The sequence below is a fragment of the Ovis aries genome, chromosome 12 (assembly GCF_016772045.2).
Source record: "Ovis aries strain OAR_USU_Benz2616 breed Rambouillet chromosome 12, ARS-UI_Ramb_v3.0, whole genome shotgun sequence".
Lineage (NCBI taxonomy): Eukaryota > Metazoa > Chordata > Mammalia > Artiodactyla > Bovidae > Ovis > Ovis aries.
This window is the reverse complement of record NC_056065.1, coordinates 50,350,164-50,371,714: the sequence shown is the minus strand read 5'-3', so window position 1 is coordinate 50,371,714 and position 21,551 is coordinate 50,350,164. Positions and strand designations below refer to the sequence as shown.

Below are 21,551 nucleotides of genomic sequence, written 5' to 3'. Positions count from 1 at the left end.
TCCACGCCCGGAAGTCATGACGCGGAAGCGGGGGCGCCGGCGACGTAGCGCGTCAGGACGCGCGGCGGGGGCGTATGTGCGGCGTCCAGGCAGCCTCCCCACACCGCCCCCGACTGCTGGGCCGCGGACCGAGGGAGGCCCCACCCCCCGCTGGCTGGCCTTCGAGCGTCAGGGCCAGGGCTTGCAGTCTGTCCGGCGCCTCGAACTGGCGTCCTGACGTCGCAAGCCGTTGTCGCCGGGACTGACGCGCGACGCGTCGCGCCGACAAAAGTGACGTCACGCGCGCCCTCGCAGTCGCCGGGAGTGACGTACAAGGCGCCGCGGCAACTGGGACGTACGTTGAAGGTTGCTGGTCTCCCCCGGCTTCCCTCTTTAGCGTCAAGTCGGCCCCGGTTGTTTTCACGCCTGCCGCCGTGCCTCCACCGCTCTAGGCCGAGCCCCGCGCCCATTCTTGGATGACTGCCCCAGCCTCTTACTAGCCTCTCGCAAATACCAGCGCGTGGGTGTGCTCTGAAAACCCTGCAAAGTTTGACATTTAAGTGAAGTTGTGAAAGTATTTGCAAAGACGATTAGAAATGAGACGTAGGAAGTGTGAGGAGACCTCCTGTGTTGGGATAGCAAATTAACTTAAATCCTTGGGTTTGTTTGGAGGCACTGGCACAGTCGTTAAGAATCTGCCTGCCAATGCAGGAGAAGCGGGCTCGATCCCTGAGTGGGGAATGTCGCTTGGAGTAGAAAATGGCAACCCACTCCAGTATTCTTGCCTGGAAAAATTCGACGGACAGAGGAACCTGGAGGGCTACAGTCCATAGGATCGCCAAGGAGTCGGAGGTGACTGAGCACGCACGCAGTGCGGACCAGAGGTTTGGGGTCATGATATGACGGTGAAACTAGTCAACTCGGTTTTATTGTCCTCCAGCCGCTTGGAGTGGTCACTGAGTTGATGTTTTGCAATGTTATGCGCAACAAAGGGAGGGGTAAGGGAATGGCGATTCTCTACTATGGATCCAGAAGTGATGAGAAAGGATGATGTGAAGGGGTGGCAGCAATGAAAAGGTATTGTGTGCTCTGAATTGGGGATCCCGATGGAAAAAATGTCACTGGAGCCAAACAGAGGTAGAACAGGATGCTTGAAACAGCATGTGGGGAGGGGGCCGCATTTTATATCTCTGTAGACTAAGTGTGACCATGGGCACCAGTAGAAGATAGTCTTCCTGTTGGAGAGGGAGAAACTCAGAAACCAGGGCAGTGAGTGACCACCCTTACTGATGTTCCAGTGTCCTGTTATTACTGATGTTTTCACGGAAAAAACTAGGCTGAGAACCAGACCCTTAGAGTATGTCAGGACCCTTGATAGGGACAGTGCATGACTGCAACAAGGAGTCATTTACTTGGAAAGACCCGGTTCAGGGGCGAGGGGTGTGAGGGATGAATCAGGAGGAATGAGGGCTCCTCTGCTCTCTATGTATTTAAATGTACCTATAGCATAAGTCTAGGAGGACAGAACACTGAGGCAGTGAGAACGGGGGCAGTAGGGTTATGCGTACTTTGAGAAAAGCACCCTTGACTTTGTAGTTTATGTTGAACATGTATTTCTTTTTCAGTTCAGTTCAGTCGTTCAGTCGTGTCCGACTCTTTGTGACCCCATGAATCGCAGCACGCCAGGCCTCCCTGTCCATCACCAGCTCCCGGAGTTCACTCAGACTCAGGTCCATCGAGTCAGTGATGCCATCCAGCTACACCCACCACAAATAATAGTGCTGTTTACATTTTGAAAACAACACCCCCCACCCATGTGTTTTCCCAATGTAATTCAAAGACATTATGGTCTGACCATCCCAGTGCAATACTGAGCTCTCCTACCTCACATTTCCCAGCTTCCTCTTTAGAACTTAAGGGATTACCAGCTGGAAACTGCTTGTCCATTACCTTTTTTTACCTCTGCATAAGGCAACCTCATACCTCAGGTCTTAGGCCAGGCCCTGAGAGTTGCAGACAGATGTCACGGGCTTCAAGAAAGCTCACCCTTGTCGTTGCCTTCTCCCCCTGGCCTTTTTATGCTCCCAGTAGCACCCTCAACTTGCTCTTATGGCTCTGTACAGTTTTTAGCACTCTGTGCTTCTCTTTCCCACTGCTTTCACAGACTCTGAGCTGAAAAGGGCTAGGGCCTCCTTTTCCATCCAAGATGGCTGTGTTGCATATGCCCAGAGAATTTAGAAACATCGTTCCTCTGGAGACACCAGTTGCTCATCTAGCAGATACCTGAGGGGGAAGGTGCCCAGGGGGGGACAGCGCTCTGTGCACTGTCTGTGCTTAGGCTACCAGCATCTCTTGAGTTTTAATTTTATATGTTTGTGGCATGGGAACCCCAAGCTGAAATAAAAAGTAGACTTAGTCTTGGACCATTAGAATCCCCGGGCTCCAGTATAAGTAGGACCCAATGTTCCCTGAGGACATATCCATCACCAGGGTCACATGGGACAAAGAACACTCCATGAGCAAGTATTACCAATAAAAGATTGAAAGCAGGATGAGCTCCCACAAGGTAACTTGCATATTCATCAAACAGGATAATGAATTCCTCAAGAGCTGGAGAATATAGAACAACCTGAGATGGATAAATAAGACAATTTAATGACATATAACTAGACATTTAGAGGGTAGAGTTTGACGAGTTCTGACATATGTGTACATCCATGTGCCAATAGTAACAACAGGCTTCGCTGGCAATCCAGTGGTTAAGATTCTGCCTCCACAACAGGGGACATAGGTTCTGTCCCTGGTAGGGGAAGGTCCTATATGTCAGAAAACAAATACAATGGTAACATGCATCACCCTCAACAGTTGCCTATACCCCTTTGGAATTCCTCCTTGGGCTCCCCTCCACCTGCCCCCCCATCTCATCAGGTGACCACTGAGCTGTTTTCCTATTGTATAGATTAGTTTGTATTTTCTAGAATTTTACATAAATGGAATCATAGAGTATGTACTCTCTTTATTTTGTGGGCGGCAGTCTGACTTCTGTCACTCAGCATACTCATTTTGAGATTCACCAGTAATCTTGCACATATAAATAGTTGGTTCATTTCTGTTACTGAGAAGTATTCCAGTGTATGGGTGTTCCCCATTTCATGTATCCATTCACCTCTTGATGGACACCTGGGTGGTTTCCAGCTTCTAGCTACTACAGTTAAAGCTGCTGTGAACTTCCATGAATGAAACTTCATATGAACATATTCTTTCATATCTCTTCAGTTAATGCTTGAGCACAGGATGATTAGATCACATGTTCAAATGTACATTTAACTTCTTAAAGAACTGCTGCCAAATTGTTTGCAATGCAGATGTACTATTTTACATTCCCACAAGCAGTGTTCCAGTTTCTCCACATCCTTGCCAGCATTTGATGTGATTAAAAATCTTTTCAGTTTTAAATGTTTTTAATAGCTGATGTCTCATGGTACCTCAATGTGTTTTTAACGTATATTTACCTAATTACTAATGAAGTGAAGTATAGTTTCAGGTGCTTATTTGCTGTTGCTGGGTCATCTTTGATGAGGTGTCCAAATCATTTGTGCATTTAACATTGTGTTGTAATTAAGTTGTGCTGTGTGCTCAGTTACTTCAGTCATGTCCAACTCTTTGCAGCCCTATGGACTGTAGCCCTCCAGGTTCCTCTGTCCACAGGATTCTCCAGGCAAGAATACTGGAGTGGGTTGCCATGCCCTTCTCCAGGGGATCTTCCCAACCCAGGGATTGAACCAGGGTGTCTGGTTCAATCCCTGGAGGTGTCTTGTGTCTCCTGCATTGCAGGTAGATTCTTCACACTAACCTACTTGGGGAGCCCCAATTTAAGTTATGTGTGTATATGTATATTTTCCAGACACGTGATTTATAGATGTTTTCTCCTTGCAGTTTGTGTTATTCTCTGATCAGTGTCTTTCAAAGTCAAAAGTTAAGTTCGATGAAGTATAATTTATCAATTTGTTCTTTTATAGATTGCACTAAAATATCTGCTATGAAAAATATACTGATGGGATTAATGGTAGATTAGAGATTGAAGAAGAGAAGGGTATTAAATAGAAGATATACAGATAGAAAGTATAAATGAAACAGAAAAAATGAACAGAATATCAATGAGGTATGGGGCAGCCTCCAGCAACTGCTATACATGGAATCAGTGTGGGTGGGTTGGCACTCTGGCTGGTTGTTAGCGACACTGCTCCTGGCCCTGCTTGAACTCAGGAATTTTGCTTCTGATTGCATTTGTTGCTTCCTTTCTTGGTCCGGTGATTCCCTCACACACACCAGTCAGTCCTAAGCTACAGATCTTCACTTCCTCTTCCTTCCAGTTTCTGCCCCTCAGTCTCCAGCCATCTTGGCTTCCCAGAGCCATCCACTCAAGTCAGGACAGTACTGGCCTCTGCCTGAGTCTCTCCTCTGTGCTCTGCATCCTGAAAGTCCTCCAGACGGTAAGCTGGAACAGTCACAGAACTCAGTTCATCTCTTTCCTTTCTCATTAGGGGTCATGGCCCTTCATTGCACGATAGCCAATGTATTTAGAACTGTTTCACATATTTTGTATGGTTTTTTAGTTGCTTCAGGTGAAAGAGTAATTCTGATCCCTGTCACTTCATTTGGCCAGAATCATAAGTCTCACTAAATCCATTTTAAAGAGAGTGAAATGTGGAAACTCACCCTACAGATGTTAAGATTATAATGATAAGACTAATAGAGTACGACAATAGGAAAAGACAATCAGATCAATGCCCATAAAAAGACCTATGCACGTGTGGGGGTGTGGTATGTGATGTGGGGCTATCCACATACTGGAAAAGGATAGATTGTTTCTGCAGACCAGATTGGGGTACTGATATAAAATGTTGGATCCTTACCTCACACCATATACAAAGATGCCCTCTAGGCAACTAAAGACATAAACAGAAAAAGTAAAGTCATAAAGCCAGTTGAAAGAAATATTTTATGGAGACCACTTATGTATTATTTGGGTATGCAAGAATTGCTTTAGAACAAAAAAATACATACAACTTACAGGGGAAAAAGGATAGGTCTGATATCATCAAAATTAAGGTTATGTTTTCAACAAAGGACACTACTGACAATGTTAACAGTATCAGTTCAGTCGCTCAGTCGTGTCCGACTCTGCGACCGCATGAATCGCAGCACGCCAGGCCTCCCTGTCCTTCACCAACTCCCAGAGTTCACTCAGACTCACGTCCATTGAGTCAGTGATGCAGGAGAAAATATTTGTGACAGCTAAATGGTCAAAGGTATGTATCTAGAACTATGCTGTTCAGTATGGATATTTAAACTGAACACTTAATTAAAACTTATGATGCAATTTCTCAGTTACACTAGCCACAGTATCCACAATGACTGATAGCTACTGACTAGTGACCACTGTGATTGAATTGTGTTCCTCAAAAGAGTAAGTTGATACCCTAACTCCTGTTATCTGTGGATGTGCTCTGATTTGAAAATAGGAGTCTTTGGACTTCCTGGTGTCCAAATGGTTTTAACCATCCATTTTTAACCGTCCAGTGGTTAAAAATCCACGTGCCAATTCAGGGGACATGGGTTTGATCCCTGATCTGGGAAGATTCCATATGCCAAAGGACAGCTAAGCCTGTGGGTCACTACTAGTGAAGCTGGAGTGCCTTAGAGCCCCTGCTCTGCAACCAGAGAAGGCATTGCAATGAGAAGCCCATGGACCTAGCCCTGCTCACCACAACTAGAGAAAGCCCACATATAGCAACGGAAACCCAGCACAACAAAAAATGAACAACATTTTTTTAAAAAGGGTCTTTTGCAGATGGAATCAAATTATAACATTAAAGTGAGCAATAATACAGTGAATGGTATTGCTCTCTCTCAATAGTACAGTGAGACTTGCAAAAGGTTTCAGGTCTCTAGCCTCCAGAACCACGCCACGAGAGGACAAATTCCTGTTCTGATACACCCAGTTTGAGATTTTGTTGGGGCAGCCCCAGGACACTTAAGCACAGATAAAGCACATTTTCACAATTTCAGAAAGTCCTATTGGACAGTACTGGGTATTTGCAGAGCTCTTGAAAACCAAGGGGGAAAAGTCATAGTGATGGGAAGTTGTACAAGAACGTGAATGAGCAGTTCATCTGAGGGGAGACTCAAACAGCCAATAGGACTGGGAAGTGGTAGGCAGCCTCTCCAATGAGCAGAACAGACTCAAATCCAGTTCCTGCTGTAGCGCTGACAGATGAGCACGAGATAAAACACAAGAGTGGTGCAGAGCACTTGTGAGACATCAGTAAGTCAAAACTTCTCTGCATAGCCATTAAAAACAAGCTGATAATACTGGTGAAATTAGGTGTGCACACACCTAAGATCCACTTTCTCTCACCTAGAAAAGTCCTCACACAGGTCCCTGACGAGTATGGACAAGGGTTTTCATGGCGACACAGTGATCAGCATGGCAGCCACCCATGTTCCTCCAGGGGTGAGGACAAGTCAGCCTGAGGGACACACACTACAAATTGTACATCATGAACAGAAACAAAAATATTTGTGCATTCTGCAGCATGGATAAATCTCAAAGACATGGTGTAGAGATTAAAAAAAAAAAAGAGCAGCACAAGATCAGAGTGGTTTCCAGGAGGGAAGGGAACAGGCATGGGGAGAATTTGCCAGACTGGAATCCTAATTGAGCAGAACAGAGACACCGGGGCAAAGGAAGGAGAGAGTGCAGATAAAAGTTGGGGAGGAAAAGAAAGGCAGGTCCCAGACATGTGAGGCCATGTAATTAACACACGGCTAACAGCAGAGCTGGGATGTTATAGACACCATCCCAGCCCACCCACTCCCCACTTAAGAGTGAGGGAAACCTGGCTTTGTTATATGTGACCAAGAGGACAAAGCAGTGACTGACTCACATTCAGACTCATAAGAGAAAAAAAGAGAGGGACTTCCCTGGTGGTCCAGTGGCTAAGACTGCATTCCCAATGCAAGGGGGCCTGAGTTTAATCCCTGGTCAGGGAACTAGATATCACATACTGTAACTAAAGATTCCACAGGTGGAAACTAAGACCCAGCACAGCCAAATATAAAAAAGGAAAAAGAAGTAGCATGCTGACATCCCTATAGATAGAGAAGACAAACCAGAAAGACATGCCCAAAAAACACAGACATTTTAACCAAATGTTTCATTGTAAGCCAAACAGGAAGAGGATAGAAGTTATGAAAGAACATATTTCCAGACCACTGGAAAAAATGGAGATTTGAAAACACAGCCAATACAAGGTAGAAATGAACTAGCATCTCTCAAGTGCGAAAGAAAGTGAAGTCGCTCAGTCGTGTCCGACTCTGCGACCCCATGGACTGTAGCCTACCAGGCTCCTTTGTCCATGGGATTTGCCAGGCAGGAGTGCTGGAGTGGGTTGCCATTTCCTTCTCCAGGGGATCTTCTCGACCCAGGGATTGAACCCGGGTCTCACGTTATAGGCAGATGCTTTACCATCTGAGCTGCATCTCTAAAAGAGAGGGAAATCGGGGGCCTTGAAAGAAGTCTGTGCCCATGGCCCCTGGGCTCCTGCCTTCAGGTCAGGTGCAGCCTGACCGCTCCCTGGAAGGGGGCTGCTACCTTCTCTCTCAGGTGGCTCAGCGAGGACACATTCCCAGTCCCCAAAAAGCTGCAGTGAGGCTGGAGGAGGCTCTGTCAGGGCCCAGGACTCTCTAGACTCTAAGCTGAAGTGGCCAAACTGCACATCCCCCAGGCCATGGTCTCCAGTGGCTCCCTGGCTGTCCCTCTGGACCAAATCCAACAGCCCAGACCACTGATCCTGATATCTCCAGGGAAACACTAGCCCCACACCCTGCCGCTGTGGAGGGATGTTTTGTCCACTGCACCCAATCCTGTCTGCACATTTTTGTGTCCCCTAGCTGATCAGCCCCCAGGAACATGAGGTCCTCACAGACCGGCACAGATGAAACCCATTTCTCCTAAGAGGACAGAGGCCAGAATAGCCAGTGGACCAACAGTGCAAGCAGGTGCCTGGGGGCCATGGAGAGGGGCCTGAGCACACAGGCAGGCAGGCAAGCAAGCAAGCATCTAGCCTACAGGTGTCATTGTCGGGACTCCAGAGCCAGCCACACAGGGCATTGGGCACGTGTTCACAGAATGACTGGATCCCTCCTGCTGGCTGAGTGGAACACAAGCTGTGGGGCAGGTTGGGGCACCAGAGGGCGTGCGTTTGGTAGCGGAATCTCAAGGACCCCAGAATTCTGAGCAGGATCAGGCTATGCATGCAGCCCTGGGGATCTCAGCCCAGATGCATGTCAGGTCATGGCATGGACAGTAACAGCACAGACACTTAACCCTTTGCCTGGCTGACCTTACATAAGCCTCCAAACAGGCCCCTAAGACTGGCCCTGTTTACACTTCACAGATGAGACAGAGGCATTGATGGCTGTGCGTGGTTCTTTAAAGGCCAGGCCAGGCCTACAGCCAGGCAACCCTTCAGTGTTTCAGAAGCAGAACAGTTCTTTCTGCCCCACAGCAGAAAAATCACAAGCGTAGGCAAGTTACCTTCAGGCACCAGTGAGGAGGGCGAAGTCCTGACCAAGGAACGGGCATCAGGACCCTACCTCCAGGGCACAGGGAAGATGCATGTCCCCCCACCAGCCTTGCATGAGTCAGAGAGGGTGGTGGGAAAAGGAGAGGGAGGCTCCTCCAGGACATGGTGGGGATGGATGACTGGGGACTCGGTAGGGCAGAAGTCTGAGTGTCCCTTGCACCCCCTGGGGAGGACTGAGGGGCTACTGGGGAAAAGCGCAGCTTCAGAGATGGCAAGGCTTCATAAGTGCTCTTCCTGAACATCAGCTCCAGGCTGTTTCCGGAGCCTGTGCTCCCACACCACAGTGCTGGGCTGGGCACAGGGCCTCTAAGAAGCCCCTGAACAGAGCCCTGCAAAGTCATCTCTGAAGCAGAAGCCTGCAGGTCAGGGCTGACCAGTCTGAAGAATCAGCTGGGAGGACAGACCTGAGGCTCTACCTGACATGAATTCAATCAGGGCCACAGACCAGATTGGGTGCAGAGCGAGGGAAGGATCCAGGGCAGACCTCCAACAACTTCATGGTGGCCCCAGCTCTGAAACCGGCCGCACACAGGAGCTGGAGGCTGGACCACCCGCCTGTGGAAGACACCTGAGCGCCCTCACAGGTGGCAGGGGGATGCAGAAGGCCCCCAGGAAGCCGGGATGAAGTAAAACCCCTCCTACTCCCAGGGCTGTCTAGACACTGTACTGCACCCCCACCCCCTGGTGGCAGGGATGAGTCACTCCTCAGAGCCTGGCCCGCCCACAGCTGTTTGCTCAGAAGGGTCACCACCAGCTGCAGAATCTCAAGGACACCCTAGCCTAGGTTGGGGAGGCCCAGGGTGGGGTGGGGGAAGGGCCAGAGGGGCCCTGCTTGCAACCTGTGCCCCCCACCCTAGCTCCAGCACCACATGGGGAGACCCAGTCCAGGGAGGGGGCTCTCCTGGAGGCGCCTAATTGCAGCTTGTCTTTGCTCAAGTAGATAGTCCCTGAGACTGGGCTCTTTCTAACCACAGCAGTGCTGCCCTGCCCCCACCCAACAGAGCAGGCAGGGAGATGCTTTCCCCTGCTCCCCAGGTGGACAGGCCAGCCAGGGACATGCTGCTTGTTCCTCCGCCACAAACTGCAAGGGCTGTGCCCCTGGCCTGTGCTGACCCCAGGTGACCTGGCAAAGGGTCCAGGGCCAGCCACTGGACTGATTGATGCTTGAGGAGCTAGGAAAAGGGGCTCAACTTTCCCCCTACCCCATCTCTCCCCTGTCACAAATAAGTACACAAAACAATGGTTTTGGTCTAAGAGTGATGGACATTTAGACACTGGCACCAGGCTCACACCTAGCCAGTGCCACACCAGGGGTGGGCAGAGCACGGGCAGAGAGGTAGGGAGTGGGCATTGCGAGGGCACCAGCCAGGCTACCGGTGTAGGGGTCACTGGTGGCTGCTGGGGTGAGCGGGGAGGAGTTAGCCACAGTGACTCCAGAGGTGCCAGGTCCAGAATGGCCAGAGTCAGGGGCTCACACAGAGCCCGGCGTTGTCATGTGGTTGGTGCCCACAGAGGGGCGAGGCCAGTCTTCAGTCCATGGTGAGAGGGTGGAGGGGCCCGGCAGGCAGCAGCATCTCCAGCAGCTCTAGGAAGGGGTGGACGGTACTGTCCGTCATGCTGTGGTTGAGGCTTGGGGTCCAGACCACAGTGGCAGGTCAAGCCGGGCAAGGCTGGCATCTGTGCTGTGCCCTCTGCACACAACACTGTTCTTTCAGACCAGTCCCATCTTCCCAGCCACCTGCCCCCAGTCACCAAGGAAAGTCCTCGCCAGAAACGCAAAAGGAAAGGGAAGGAACCCAGCCCAGGCAAAGCACCAGCTTCCCCCCAACATCAGGGACACTCACCCTGGATAAAACAGCTGAACGCTGGGCCGCCTGCTGAGCTAAGCCGTGGCTTCCAGCCTGTCGGATGCTCAAACGAGGAAACGCCGCAGGACCCTGCTTCCCCAGGCCAATCACTCCTGCAAAGCTTGAAGGGAGGGTTCCCAGGGGTCTTTAGCCAGAAGCACACACAAGCTGCCAGCATCGGGGCCACAGATCCTTTCGGACAGTACTGGACGGGTGGCTGGCTCCCGCAATGGGCCCGAGATACTAAGGCACGAAGCTACCTAAACCCACCGGGGCGGGGAGGGGCGGGGAGAGGACAGGCTCCAAGGGCCCTTGAGTTGGTCAAGTACACAGTGACCAAGCCATGACGACAGCCTGGCTTTTTCCAACTCGGCACGGGCTGGAGGCGCAGGGTGACGGCCAGGGGCTGCCGATGGCTCTTCTGAAAAGGGGCTCCGTGGTCCACGGCCCCTCTGGAGAGCGAGGAGAGCCCTGGACACGGCTGGCACCTCTCCTCAGGCCCAAGGGCCAGTCCCGAACTGGAATCTGGGAGTCAGCTGCTCGGCTGGGAAGGTCGTCCGGTGACTCCAGGCCCTAGTAAGGACCGGTGACCCATCCATCTCCAGAAGGCCCTGTGTGGAGGTCCTAAAGAGGGAGCAGGAGCGACGAGGGGAGAGCGGACCAAGGGCTCGGGCCTCCTGCGCCCTAGTCGGGCAAGTAGAGGCCAGGCGGGCAGGCGTCTCGCGCTTCAGGGCTGCCTGCGTAAGCCTGGGCGCCCGAAGGCCGGGTGCATGAGGTTCTCGGTGATGTAGGCCACGAGCAGGCAGATGACCACGAGCATAACGCAGATGGAACCACCCACCGCCGTCATGGCCACCACGATCTCCCTCATGCCGGCAGGCTCGGCGGCGAACTCCACACACTCGGCGGGTGCGGCGGGCTCCGGGGCGCCTGCCGGCTCGGCTCGCAGCGGCAGCGGCTGCAGGCAAAGGCGGTAGCGCACGCCGTCGTGCACATCGGGCAGCAGGTAGTCGCGGCAGGAGGCGCCCAGTAGCACGCGTTCGCATGGGAAGCGCGTGTAGGCGCCACGCCACGAGCAGTTGAGCGCGAAGGCGCGCACGCGGCGCGCCTCGGCCGGCCCCAGGCGCCACTGCAGCAACACGCTGCGGTTGCGCAGGACGCTGGCGCGCAGTGAGCGGCCGGCCGAGGCGTGCGCCACGCAGCCGGGCGCCTGGCAGCGGAAGCCGCGCGCGGGGCTGCGGAAGCACAGGCGCCCGCCTCCCGCCTCGGGGCCCTCGGGCAGCACCTTGTAGGGACACCAGGGCGCGTCGGCCGCCGGCTCCCAGCCCGGCGGCGTCGGGGCGGCCGTGGCGCAGGTCGGCGGCGCGCAGGCGGCCAGCAGCAGCAACAGCGGCGGGGCGCGCATCCTGCGGCTGGGCCGGGCGGCGACGGGGCGCGGGCTCGCGGGCGCACGGGCGCGGCCGGTGGGTCACGCGGGCCGCGCCACCGCTCCCCGCGCTCGCCCGGCGCGCCGCGCCCTCCGCCGCCGCCCGCTCCGACCCGCCCCCGCGCCCCGTGCGCGCTTGGACCCGGCGCGGCGGCGGAGGCGGGGCCGCCCCACGTCCCGCCCCCCTTAACCCTCGCTGGGCTGCAGCCACCTGGAGATCGGATCGCGAAGGAGAGGGGCGGCCGCGCGAGTGGGGCGGGGGCCGGCTGTGGTCAGCTGTGTCGAGGCCGCTGTGCCTGTTGGCCTCTCGCCGTGTGAGCTCCCCTCGGAGCCCTGCCAGGCATTTCTGGGGCTTTTCCGTGGCTTTGGGGAACTGGGGTCTCAAGTTGTGGCCCACGGGGGCAGCTCCGCGACTCTCCTTGGCCATGCCCGGCGAGGACGCGGTGTGCCACTGGGTAGGGAGAACCAGAGGCCTGGAGCGCGCGCAGCTTCACACCGCCGCATCCCAGACCCACGGTGGCAACCGGCAAAGAAAGGGTCCCACATGCCCTAACTTGGAAGGGATGAGGATGGAAACGCCCCCTCACCCCCACCCCTGGCTTCTGCTCCTTGAGAGGTGGACTACACCGACCTGGGAGAGGCGCCATCTAGAAGAGGCTTCCTCATCTGAAAACTATTCATTCTGCACCAAAGAGGCAGCTACAGGGTGGACCACTCTAATCTTTCCCTCAGCTCCGCAGATAGGGCCCTCGGGCAGCCCTCTGGATCTCCTAGAAGAGAGCAGGACTGCACAAAGGCAACAACCCTCCACAAGCCCACCCGATGCAGCGGGCGGACCTCACTACCCCGGGAAGGAAGGGCACACACCTTCCCCTACTCCTGTTTTCAGCATGAGACCGGACCCGCCCATGTCGTCGGGATGCCTCTCCAGGGCCAGGGGGCGCCTAGCCAAGCCTGCCTGACCTGACTGGATGTGAAGGAGGAGAGCCTCACGTGCAGGGAGCACAGCTCTGAGCAGCAAGGGGGAGGGGTCCCTGGCCACTGTCCCGTGGACCCTGGTCTCCCCGCAGCCCCTTTCAGGTGCTGCTCTCAGCTGAGAACAGAGAGGAGGGATGAGGTGGTCTTCAGCACTCACTGAGTCCTTGCTCCCCATGCACCCGCCCATGGAGCATCCTACTTCCACCCCCCTCACCACTTCCTGGTCATCCCTCGGAATTCTGTGTCTGCGCTGGATAACAAGACCTCAACGGAAGCCTGAAGCCAGGGGTTAGTGGCCCCCTACCCAGGCCCAACACTCCTGCCCCTCAACACCAGGGCTCTCTGGCTCCTTCAGATCCCGAGCAGGGTCTCCCCAGGTCTCTACACCTGCTGGGGTAGGGTTGGGGTGAGGGTTTAGAGAAATGCACCCTGGCCCTGCCTCTGGCTTCTACTCTCTCTGCAGGTGGGGATGGGGCTGGGGCTGGGTTCAGCTGCTTGCCCAGCATCATGGGGGGACTCAGGAGCTCCCTCAGGAAGGCAGAAAGTTACAGTGACCCAGGGATCCCCGTGTCCTCACCCTCAGCTTCCTGGGGCCTGGACCAACTTGCTCACACCGGGTTTCCAGTGGGAGCTAAGGCTGCTGCAACCGCTCTGCCCGAGGGGTTAGTTGTCAGAGGGGGCCATGCTCTATGGTGGTCCAGGTCTCCACTATCAGGTCCTCTGGGCCAGAGAGCAGCCAGGTAACCATTTCACCTGCCCACGCCTGAGACAGCTGGAAACAGGACTGTTCAGAGCTTTTGCAGCTGATCGGGGGTGTGGGGAGAAGTCCAGTTAGATCCAACCTCGGATGTCCCTGGGGAGCCTGGTGCCCATGCCCTGAGCTTGTTCTGTGGTTGGGGGCTCACACACCAATGCTGAGCTTCCTGGTCTGGCAGCTCCTGGCTGGAGGGATGGACCAGGCTTGGGGTTGCGGGATCTGCTGTTTCCCCATCTGGGCTTGACTCTGCAGAGCATGTCTGGGCAAAGAGCAGATGTTGGGGGGGGGCATGTTCTGCTCATCCTATCCAGGGTATGTGGAGCTGCTGCAGGCTTGGGCCAGGGGCAAGTGTGACAAAGCCCTGCTTCCCAGTGGAGGGTTCTGGGCTGTTAAAGCAAACAAACTCCCCAGAGATCCACCTTTCACCTCACATCAGCCCCCACACCCACCTCTGCAGCTGTCCCTGCCAGTGGCCAGCAGGGTTGCCATCTCTAGTTCTGCAAAGTCCCAGTCCTAGGGCTCATCTCTGCAGAGGGGCTGGAACCCCCTCTGTCACCAGCCACAGCCTGTGAGGAATGTAGGTGAATTCTGGGTCCCTTCTCCTAGCCCCACAGAGATGGACCCTCTCAGATCCTGGATCCACCAGCTCTGAGATCCCCTCACCAGAGCCCCTGCCTGACAGCCCCCAACCTAGAATCAGGAGCTCATGGAGTTTGCAGGAGCAGCTGGAGCTTCTGTCATTCCTTCCCCTCTAAGGGAAGGAGAGGAGAAGTCAAGGTCAGCACCCACTGCCCTCATGTAGTCAAGTGTGGCACCGGTGGCCTCTCTCCCACCAGAAAGGGCAAATGGGCAAGACTGCAAAGACCAGAGGGCCCGCCTTTAACCAACTGTCCACCCATCATAATTGCTCCCTCCCAACAGAGAGACCCTAATTTGGCTGGAACCAGCTTCCTGGGCATTCCCACTGGAGACCAGAGGACAGGGCCTGGGCTATGCAGACATGGAGGCTGGCTGCTGGGCACAGGGAACAGGGGAGGGTCAGCAGACAGGAATTAGCACGTGAACTGAAACCAAACCCAACACCCCCACCCCCACCATGTCTTAGACAGGTAGCACCTGCCTCCCCCCACGTTTGTTCTGCCTTCCAGTGCCAGTGCCTCCATTTTCCTTTCAGGGGCCTCCATTCTCCACTCTCAGGCTGTGGGCCTTTAGGTGGGTTCACCCACCTTACCCAGGGGTTGGCAGAGCACCCAACCTGGGCAGTCAGACCGTCCACCTGGCCTGAAGGCCTTTGCCGAAGCTGACAGAAAGTGTGGTTGCTCCCCTGGCCAGGATAGACATTCAGCTGCTGGGGAATGAGCAGACATTGGGGAAGAGCTGGTCTGTGGATGAAGCCACCCCCAGAGAGAGGCAAGAAACCTACCAGAGTATTTGCACCAGGTGTCTGGACAATTTTTTTTTTTTAAGTCTTTACTGAATTTGTTACAGCATTGCTTCTGTTTTACGTTTTGGTTTTTTGGCCCTGAGACATCCCTAGCCAGGGATCGAACCTGCACCCTCTGCACTGGAAGGTGAAGTCTTAACCCCTTGACCACCAGGAAAATCCCTTGCACCAGGTGTCTGGATCCAACTTATCTGAAGCAAGCCCACCCCTGGACTTCACAGTCACAGAGGCCAGGAAACCCCTCTTGTGTAAATACTAGAACACCAGTTTTCTGACCATTGCAACTGAGTTCCGCAAATGCGTGGCCTGCAGGCCCTGCTGACCTCCCTAACTTGACCTCCCACCCTCCACCCTGACCCCTTCTCTTTCCAAGAACCCTAGGTCACTCCTGCCTAACACCCCCTCCCTGAACATATGAGCATCTTCCCTCAGCCCTACTTGCCCCTACCCTGGCTGGGATTCGGGGGCCTCAGACAGCAGGGTGGGCAGCCTGGCCCGCTGTCCCTTGGCTCCAGCTGTGAGCTGTGGACACAGACTGAGCAGGGCGCTGAGCTGCCTACGAGGGGCCAGCAAGGCAAGGGGGAGGCCATGGCCCGTGACTGTGAGCAAGAGCACGGGAAAGAGGAAGCCGTTTCTGGGCAAGGAAAACATGGCTTCTCAGATCCTCTGCTGGGAGATCCAGCTGGGGCTGGCCCTAAGGACGTGGCAGGCAGGGAGGGAAGGCCTCCATCCAGCCCCCACAGGTCCCGCTCAGGCACACTCCCCTGTCTGAAGCTCCTCTTTCCAGTAGTCAGTATATTTGGTGGCTCAGATGGTAAAGAATCTACCTGCAGTACAGGAGACCCAGGTTCAATCTCTGTGTCAGGAAGATCCCTTGCAGAAGGGACTGTCAGCCCATTCCAGTATTCTTGTCTGGGGATCCCAGGGACAGAGGAGCCTGGCGGGCTGTAGTCCATGGGGTCATAAACAGTCGGACACGACTAAGTAACTAACACTTTCACTTTCACCAGCTGTGTGGTTATTTCCTGGATGTTCTTTTTAAATCCACTTAGAGGAGACTTGATATCATGACCACAAATAAAATAAAAGTCAGTGTCCGACGGTCTTGGCTTCCTGCTTGGAGGCATCACACTGACCATCTAAGGGTGACCTCAGAAGCCTCCACGGCCTTCATTCTCTCCACATGCCGCCTGCCCCCTCAGATCCCTGGAGGCTGCTGGTCACCCACGGTGTCCCTGTGGTCCCTGCCCCTACTCGGGAAGGGGCGTCCAGGGGAGCCCACCCAGCTCACACCTCATGTCGGGGCCGATCTCCAGGACCTGTGGGAAATGCTTCCGCCCAGCGGTGGTGGTGGTGGGGTGGTTGACCAGCCTGGAGCAACCACAGGGGCTTCCAGGAAACCTCTTGGGGGGACTTCTAGACAGGGTGGCCCCTTGTACCCCATCAGGGTCCTGAAAGAGCAGCTGGCGTGGGGCCCCTCAGACACTGAGCACAGAGGGTCATGGGATGAGCAGGTGACCAAGCTGTTTGAGTTGTCCAAGCAAGAGAGGGTCAGGGTGGCAACTGCCCTCCTGGGCCTCTGTTCAAGGGAACCACCCTCTCCACAGCCTTGGCACCCCGGGCTGGGTCCTCTTCCTGGGACCAGCCTCTGTTCATGCCCCAAAAGACCACAGAATGACTGCTCCTGCAGGGTGGGGTGGGGACCTGACATCCAAGGAAGGGGGCCTTTTTTGGGGGTGCAGTGCTCTCCTCTCAGCAGATCTGGGCTCTGAGAAAGTTGTTAAGCCCAGGTTGGCCTCTGTGGGGCCATATTTCTCATGATGCGGCCAGCCACCCTCCTCCCCTGTAGGACCCAAAGGTGCCTCCGCCACTGGCCGGACAGCCTGGGCTTCTGTGCAGCCTTTGGGGCCCCCCAGCAGCCCATCCTCAGCTGGTGACCTGAGGGAGACAACCCGCACCTTGTGGGGAGGGAGAGTGAAGGGGACACTAGAGAGAGGACCCCCACACACCACCACTGGGGTGTGTCAAGAGCCTCTGCACAACTCACTGCCCCCTTTGCAGCAAGGTGGCTGCGGTGGTCCCGGCACCCCCCACCCATCCAGCACCCAGCCCTGGCACCCACCTAGCCTCTGCACCCAGCCCCAGATGTCTTCCTACCCAGAGCCCCTGCTTCTCTGCTCCCTGAGGACAGAGATGAGCTGGGAGGCTGCAAACATGTCCCCAGGGCGGTGTGGCAGTGGACTGGTGCCTGTTTTCTCACCTGCAGAGGCGGGGGGTAAGTTCTGGCCTCCAGGAGGCCCTACCAGGGAGCTGGCCCGCAAGACTTGGAGCTTGGAATGGCCGGCTTCTCCGGGCCTCCAACGATTCTATCAGAGGACAGCACATCGTGGACTATTGGGGCAGACCCGGTTCCTGGGCTCTCAGGACATGCATGATGGGACCTGGCCTGGGACCTGGCTCCCTTCTCTCCCTAGAGTAGACAAACAGAGAGCCGGCAGTACGCGGGGCAGCAGTTGGACCCAAGCTTGCCTGATCATGAGCTTGGAAACTGGCAGAGAGGCAGAACTGAGGCTCTGGGTTCCATGAGCCTGGGATGTGGGGCAGGTCCCACCCAGGGGTCTTCTCTTTGGAGGGACCCACAGAGCTCCAGTGGGTCCCTCCTCCCAGAACAGATCAGCACAGGCATCAGCAATACGGCAGTTTTTGCTGAAAGCGCACTGAATTGAGCAAAAAGAGGTGTTGAACAGAGTGGAGAGGGCCTCCAATGAGGAGGCCCGTGTGTGAAGTCACTCAGGTTCCCTTTGGCCTGTTTCTGCTTTTGTACAGAGACCCGCTTGGAGCCCATTGTGGCCGGGGCCCCCAGGGAGGCTGACGAGGGCTGAGCCTCACTGGTCAGCCTGGGCTCAGGGCATCAGCAGATCTGCTGGCCCTGATCAGCCTGGACACTTTACTGGCTTGAAACTATTCAGATGTCCTAGGAAGTTGTCCATCTTGTTTATGTTTCCAGACTCATCAGCATGAAAACTCTCACAGTGTTCTTGCTCCCGCAAGAGATGAATTATGTTCTTTTTCATTCCTAACATAAAAGAAAGGTACCACTCACCATGTATGGCATGTGTTTAGAAAGGGTCTGCTCTGCCCTTCACTAATCTCAGCAAGTGTGAGCTCTGTAGGCCCCTATTTCTGGAATGTTAACCAGGGAGATCCAGCCTCTGACCAGCTTAATTCCCAGCTTCTGGGGCAGGGGTAAGGGGAAAGAGGCTTAAAAGGGCAGTGGGAGGGAGGCTCAGCCGCCCCTGACCTGCTGCATCCTTAAAATTTCTGATTCTGAGGACATTCATGGCCCTCCTCTCCAGTCAGTGTGGTGAACGGGGAGAGACTTCTGTTCTTCTGATGCTGTAAAGCTGCACCCAATCCCTGGCTGCCTGCAGGTGGCACAAAGGCACCTCCACGGCACCTGGACTTTGAAGAGTGGACCCATGTCCCCCCAGATTCAGCCTCCTGAATTGGGGCTTTGCCCTGATAACACTGAGCTGACGTCTCTCAGTGTGATGAGTCAGCCTGGTTTCTGTGGGCGTCCATGTCACTACTCCATGGCCAGGAATGAAAGGGCAACAGTGCAACCCTCAACCTCATCTTTAAATTCTTGCAAACTAGATCTCGGCTTCAAGTGTGGCTTTAGCCACAGGTGAGTATGTGAATAGAGGGCGATCTCCTTGCTTTTGATGAGTATTTGTGTGTGTTAGTCGCTCAGTCGTGTCCAACTCTTTGTGACCCCATGGACTGTAGCCCACCAGGCTCCTCTGTCTGTGAAATTCTCCAGGCAAGAATACTGGAATGGGTAGCCATTGCCTTCTCCAGGGGATCTTCCTGACCCAGGGATCAGACTCAGGTCTCCTGCATTGCAGGTGGATTCTTTACGTTTGCCACTAGGGAAGCACTTTTGATGAGTATATGAATCTCATATTAGGAGAAGCAGAAGAGATTGATTCAAAATTAAAGTCAAGGAAACAACGAGGCGAATCATGCTTGAAGAATATAACATTACTCTGCTCCAAAGTGTCTCCAACAAGAAATTACCAACGAAGTGAGAAATTCCTGGGAATGTGAAACAGTTTTTTAGGCATCTGAAACATTTACTCATATTGTTTATTTTACTGCTGCATGGTTGATTTACGGTATTAGTTTCAGGTGTACAATACAGTGATTCAACATTTTAATGGATTATACTCCATTTAAAGTGATTACAAAACAATGGCTATATTTTCCTGTGCTGTACAGTAAATCCCTGTTGCTTACCTATTTTTATACACAGTAGTTTGTATCTGTTAATCCTATACTCCTGTCTTGCCCCTCTCCCTCCCTTCTCCCCACTGGTAGCCATTAGTTTGTTCTCATATATGTGAATCTGATTCTGTTTAAATACATTCGCTAGTTTGTTCTATTTTGAAGTTTCCATGTACAGGGAATTCCCTGGTGGTCCAGTGGTTAGGACTTAGTGCTTTCACTGAGGGGACCCAGGTTCAATTCCTGGTTGGAGAATTAAGATCCTGCAAACTTCACGGCCAAAAAAAGGCATCACATATAAGTAATAACATGTGGTATTTGTCTTTTCCTATCTGACTGATTTCACTAAGCATAGTAATCTCTATGTCTATCCACATTGTTGTAAATTGCAGAATTTCAGTCTTTTTATGTCTGAGTAATATTCCATTGAGTATATATACACCACATTTTCTTTTAAAAATATTTATTTACTTGACTGTGCCAGATCTTGGTTGCGGCGTGCAATTTCTTAGCTGTAGCATGTGGTATCTAGTTCCCTGAACAGGGATCAAACCCAGACCCCCTGCATTGGGAACTCCGAGTCTTAATCACTGGACCACCAGGAAAGTCCTCAGTATACCACATCTTTATCCTTTCATCTGTTGTTTTTTTCCCAACAAAAGGTCTTTCGTATTTCACTAAGCCAAAGCACTAGTGCAGAAACACTGACACAAAGAGAAAAATCATTTCCCACTAAAACTCATCCAGCTTTTCAGACAGTAGTGATGTTCTCAGAGTGATACAGTAAGATGCAAGTGACCTTGAGACAGCATAAATCTGTGCCACCTCCCATGGGGGCGCCTTATAGACCCAGCCTGGTTCTTCTCCAATGTCTTCTCTTGTAGTTGTACCTGATTTTATTACCAGTGTTCATTTAAATCCATTGAGGAATGGGAAAATCCTGCTTTTGCTTCTTGTCCTGGAATTACATGATCCTCAAAGTCTTGTGAGAAGACCTGGCAAGGAGTAAATTCAACCCTGAAAGGATATGGCAGAGAAGAGACAAGATCCATTCATCTGTTGTTGGCCACAGGTTCAAAACACTTATTCATATGATTTTGATCATGCTTATGTCAAATGAAAACAAACACTGTGGAATTGTTTTTATTTTTTAAAAAAGAAATAGAGTAAGTCATCTATTATTTCTTATGGGCAACTCTGCAATTTCTTAGTGAAACCAGAAGAAAGCTCTGGAATTCCTTCTTTTCCTTTTGTGCAAAAAGTTATGCCAAATCTCACAGTTTTGTTGGTTTCCTTAGAGTCAAAAGTCTGTTTCCTTTCATACTAATAAGTTCAGATGTTTTCTTGGAAGTGTCATGATTAGGATTAATCCTCCAGGACACATTTCTGGGTCAGCTAGCTGGGCTGTCCTGTTCATTCTGTGTCCCAAGTTCCTTCCTCTGTAAACCTGCAGCCCGAGTAGCCAGCCGTCTTCACAGGCAGAATCTACTCACTTGACATGTAGTTATTTTAAAGTGCTAGGCCCCCACCAGGCTGGGAGAAATGGGAATGAATACAGAATTCTGCCCTCTTAATAAGCAGTGTCCTCAGCCTCATCCCCTACCCTGACCAGCAGCTGACGTCACATTCTGCTTGGGTCCACTCCTCCCTGCCTGTCCCCTTCTCCTGCCCCCTCCTCCAACAGCATATCCTGGGGCTCAGCCCCTCTTATGGTCCCCCTTTAAAAAAATTATTTGCTTATTATTTTTGGCTACCCTGGGTCTTCGTTGCTGCCTGAGGGCTCCCTGTTGCAGAGAGCTGGGGTTACTATTCCTTGGGGGCGCCGGCTTCAGTAGTTGTGTCTCGCAGGATTTGTTGCTCCACTGCATGTGGGATATTCCAGGACCAGGGATTGAGCCCGTGTCCCCGGCATTGGCAGGTGGATTCTTAACCACTGGACCACCAGTGAAGCCCTAGGGTTTTGATTTCATTGCATTTGGGTTTGCTATTTCCCTCCTGTTCTTTCTCTCACTTTGGCCATACATTTAAAAGGAAGCTTTCTGTGTTTCATACAGATTTTCCATCCTTTCAATGAGAAGGACTTTCCAGTGATTAAAAACACCTCGTTGCTGAAAATGGGGCTCCTCCTTCCTAATCGTTGATTTATCTTTGGCTACAAACGCTCTTAAAAAAAAAAGTGTAT

The 21,551-nt window shown here is 53.0% G+C and overlaps 1 protein-coding gene and 1 long non-coding RNA gene across 3 annotated transcripts; one reads left to right on the top strand and one right to left on the bottom strand.

The window, feature by feature from the left end:
- The first annotated feature begins 54 nt into the window (after positions 1-54).
- LOC121816079 (uncharacterized) lies at positions 55-3,435 on the top strand. The gene is made up of 2 exons (XR_009595847.1): positions 55-1,056; positions 1,605-3,435. It is a non-coding gene; the product is annotated as an uncharacterized LOC121816079 (long non-coding RNA).
- A 6,438-nt stretch (positions 3,436-9,873) lies between these two features.
- Positions 9,874-11,883, bottom strand: FNDC10 (fibronectin type III domain containing 10). 2 transcript variants are annotated; one of them, XM_027975794.3, is made up of 2 exons: positions 10,475-11,883; positions 9,874-10,321 (listed from the first exon to the last, which is right to left on the bottom strand). In XM_027975794.3, exon 1 carries the CDS (start codon positions 11,880-11,882, stop codon positions 11,205-11,207), a length of 678 nt encoding a protein of 225 aa, XP_027831595.2. In that variant the 5' UTR covers position 11,883; the 3' UTR covers positions 9,874-10,321; positions 10,475-11,204. The 2 variants fall into 2 exon arrangements, with proteins under 2 accessions (XP_027831595.2, XP_027831594.2); XM_027975793.3 differs by having other exon boundaries at positions 9,874-10,215.
- Positions 11,884-21,551: the final 9,668 nt, after the last annotated feature.

Bases quoted from the DNA above. Each gene is read 5' to 3' on its own strand.
- FNDC10 (XM_027975794.3), bottom strand. From the start codon at position 11,882: ATGCGCGCCCCGCCGCTGTTGCTGCTGCTGGCCGCCTGCGCGCCGCCG.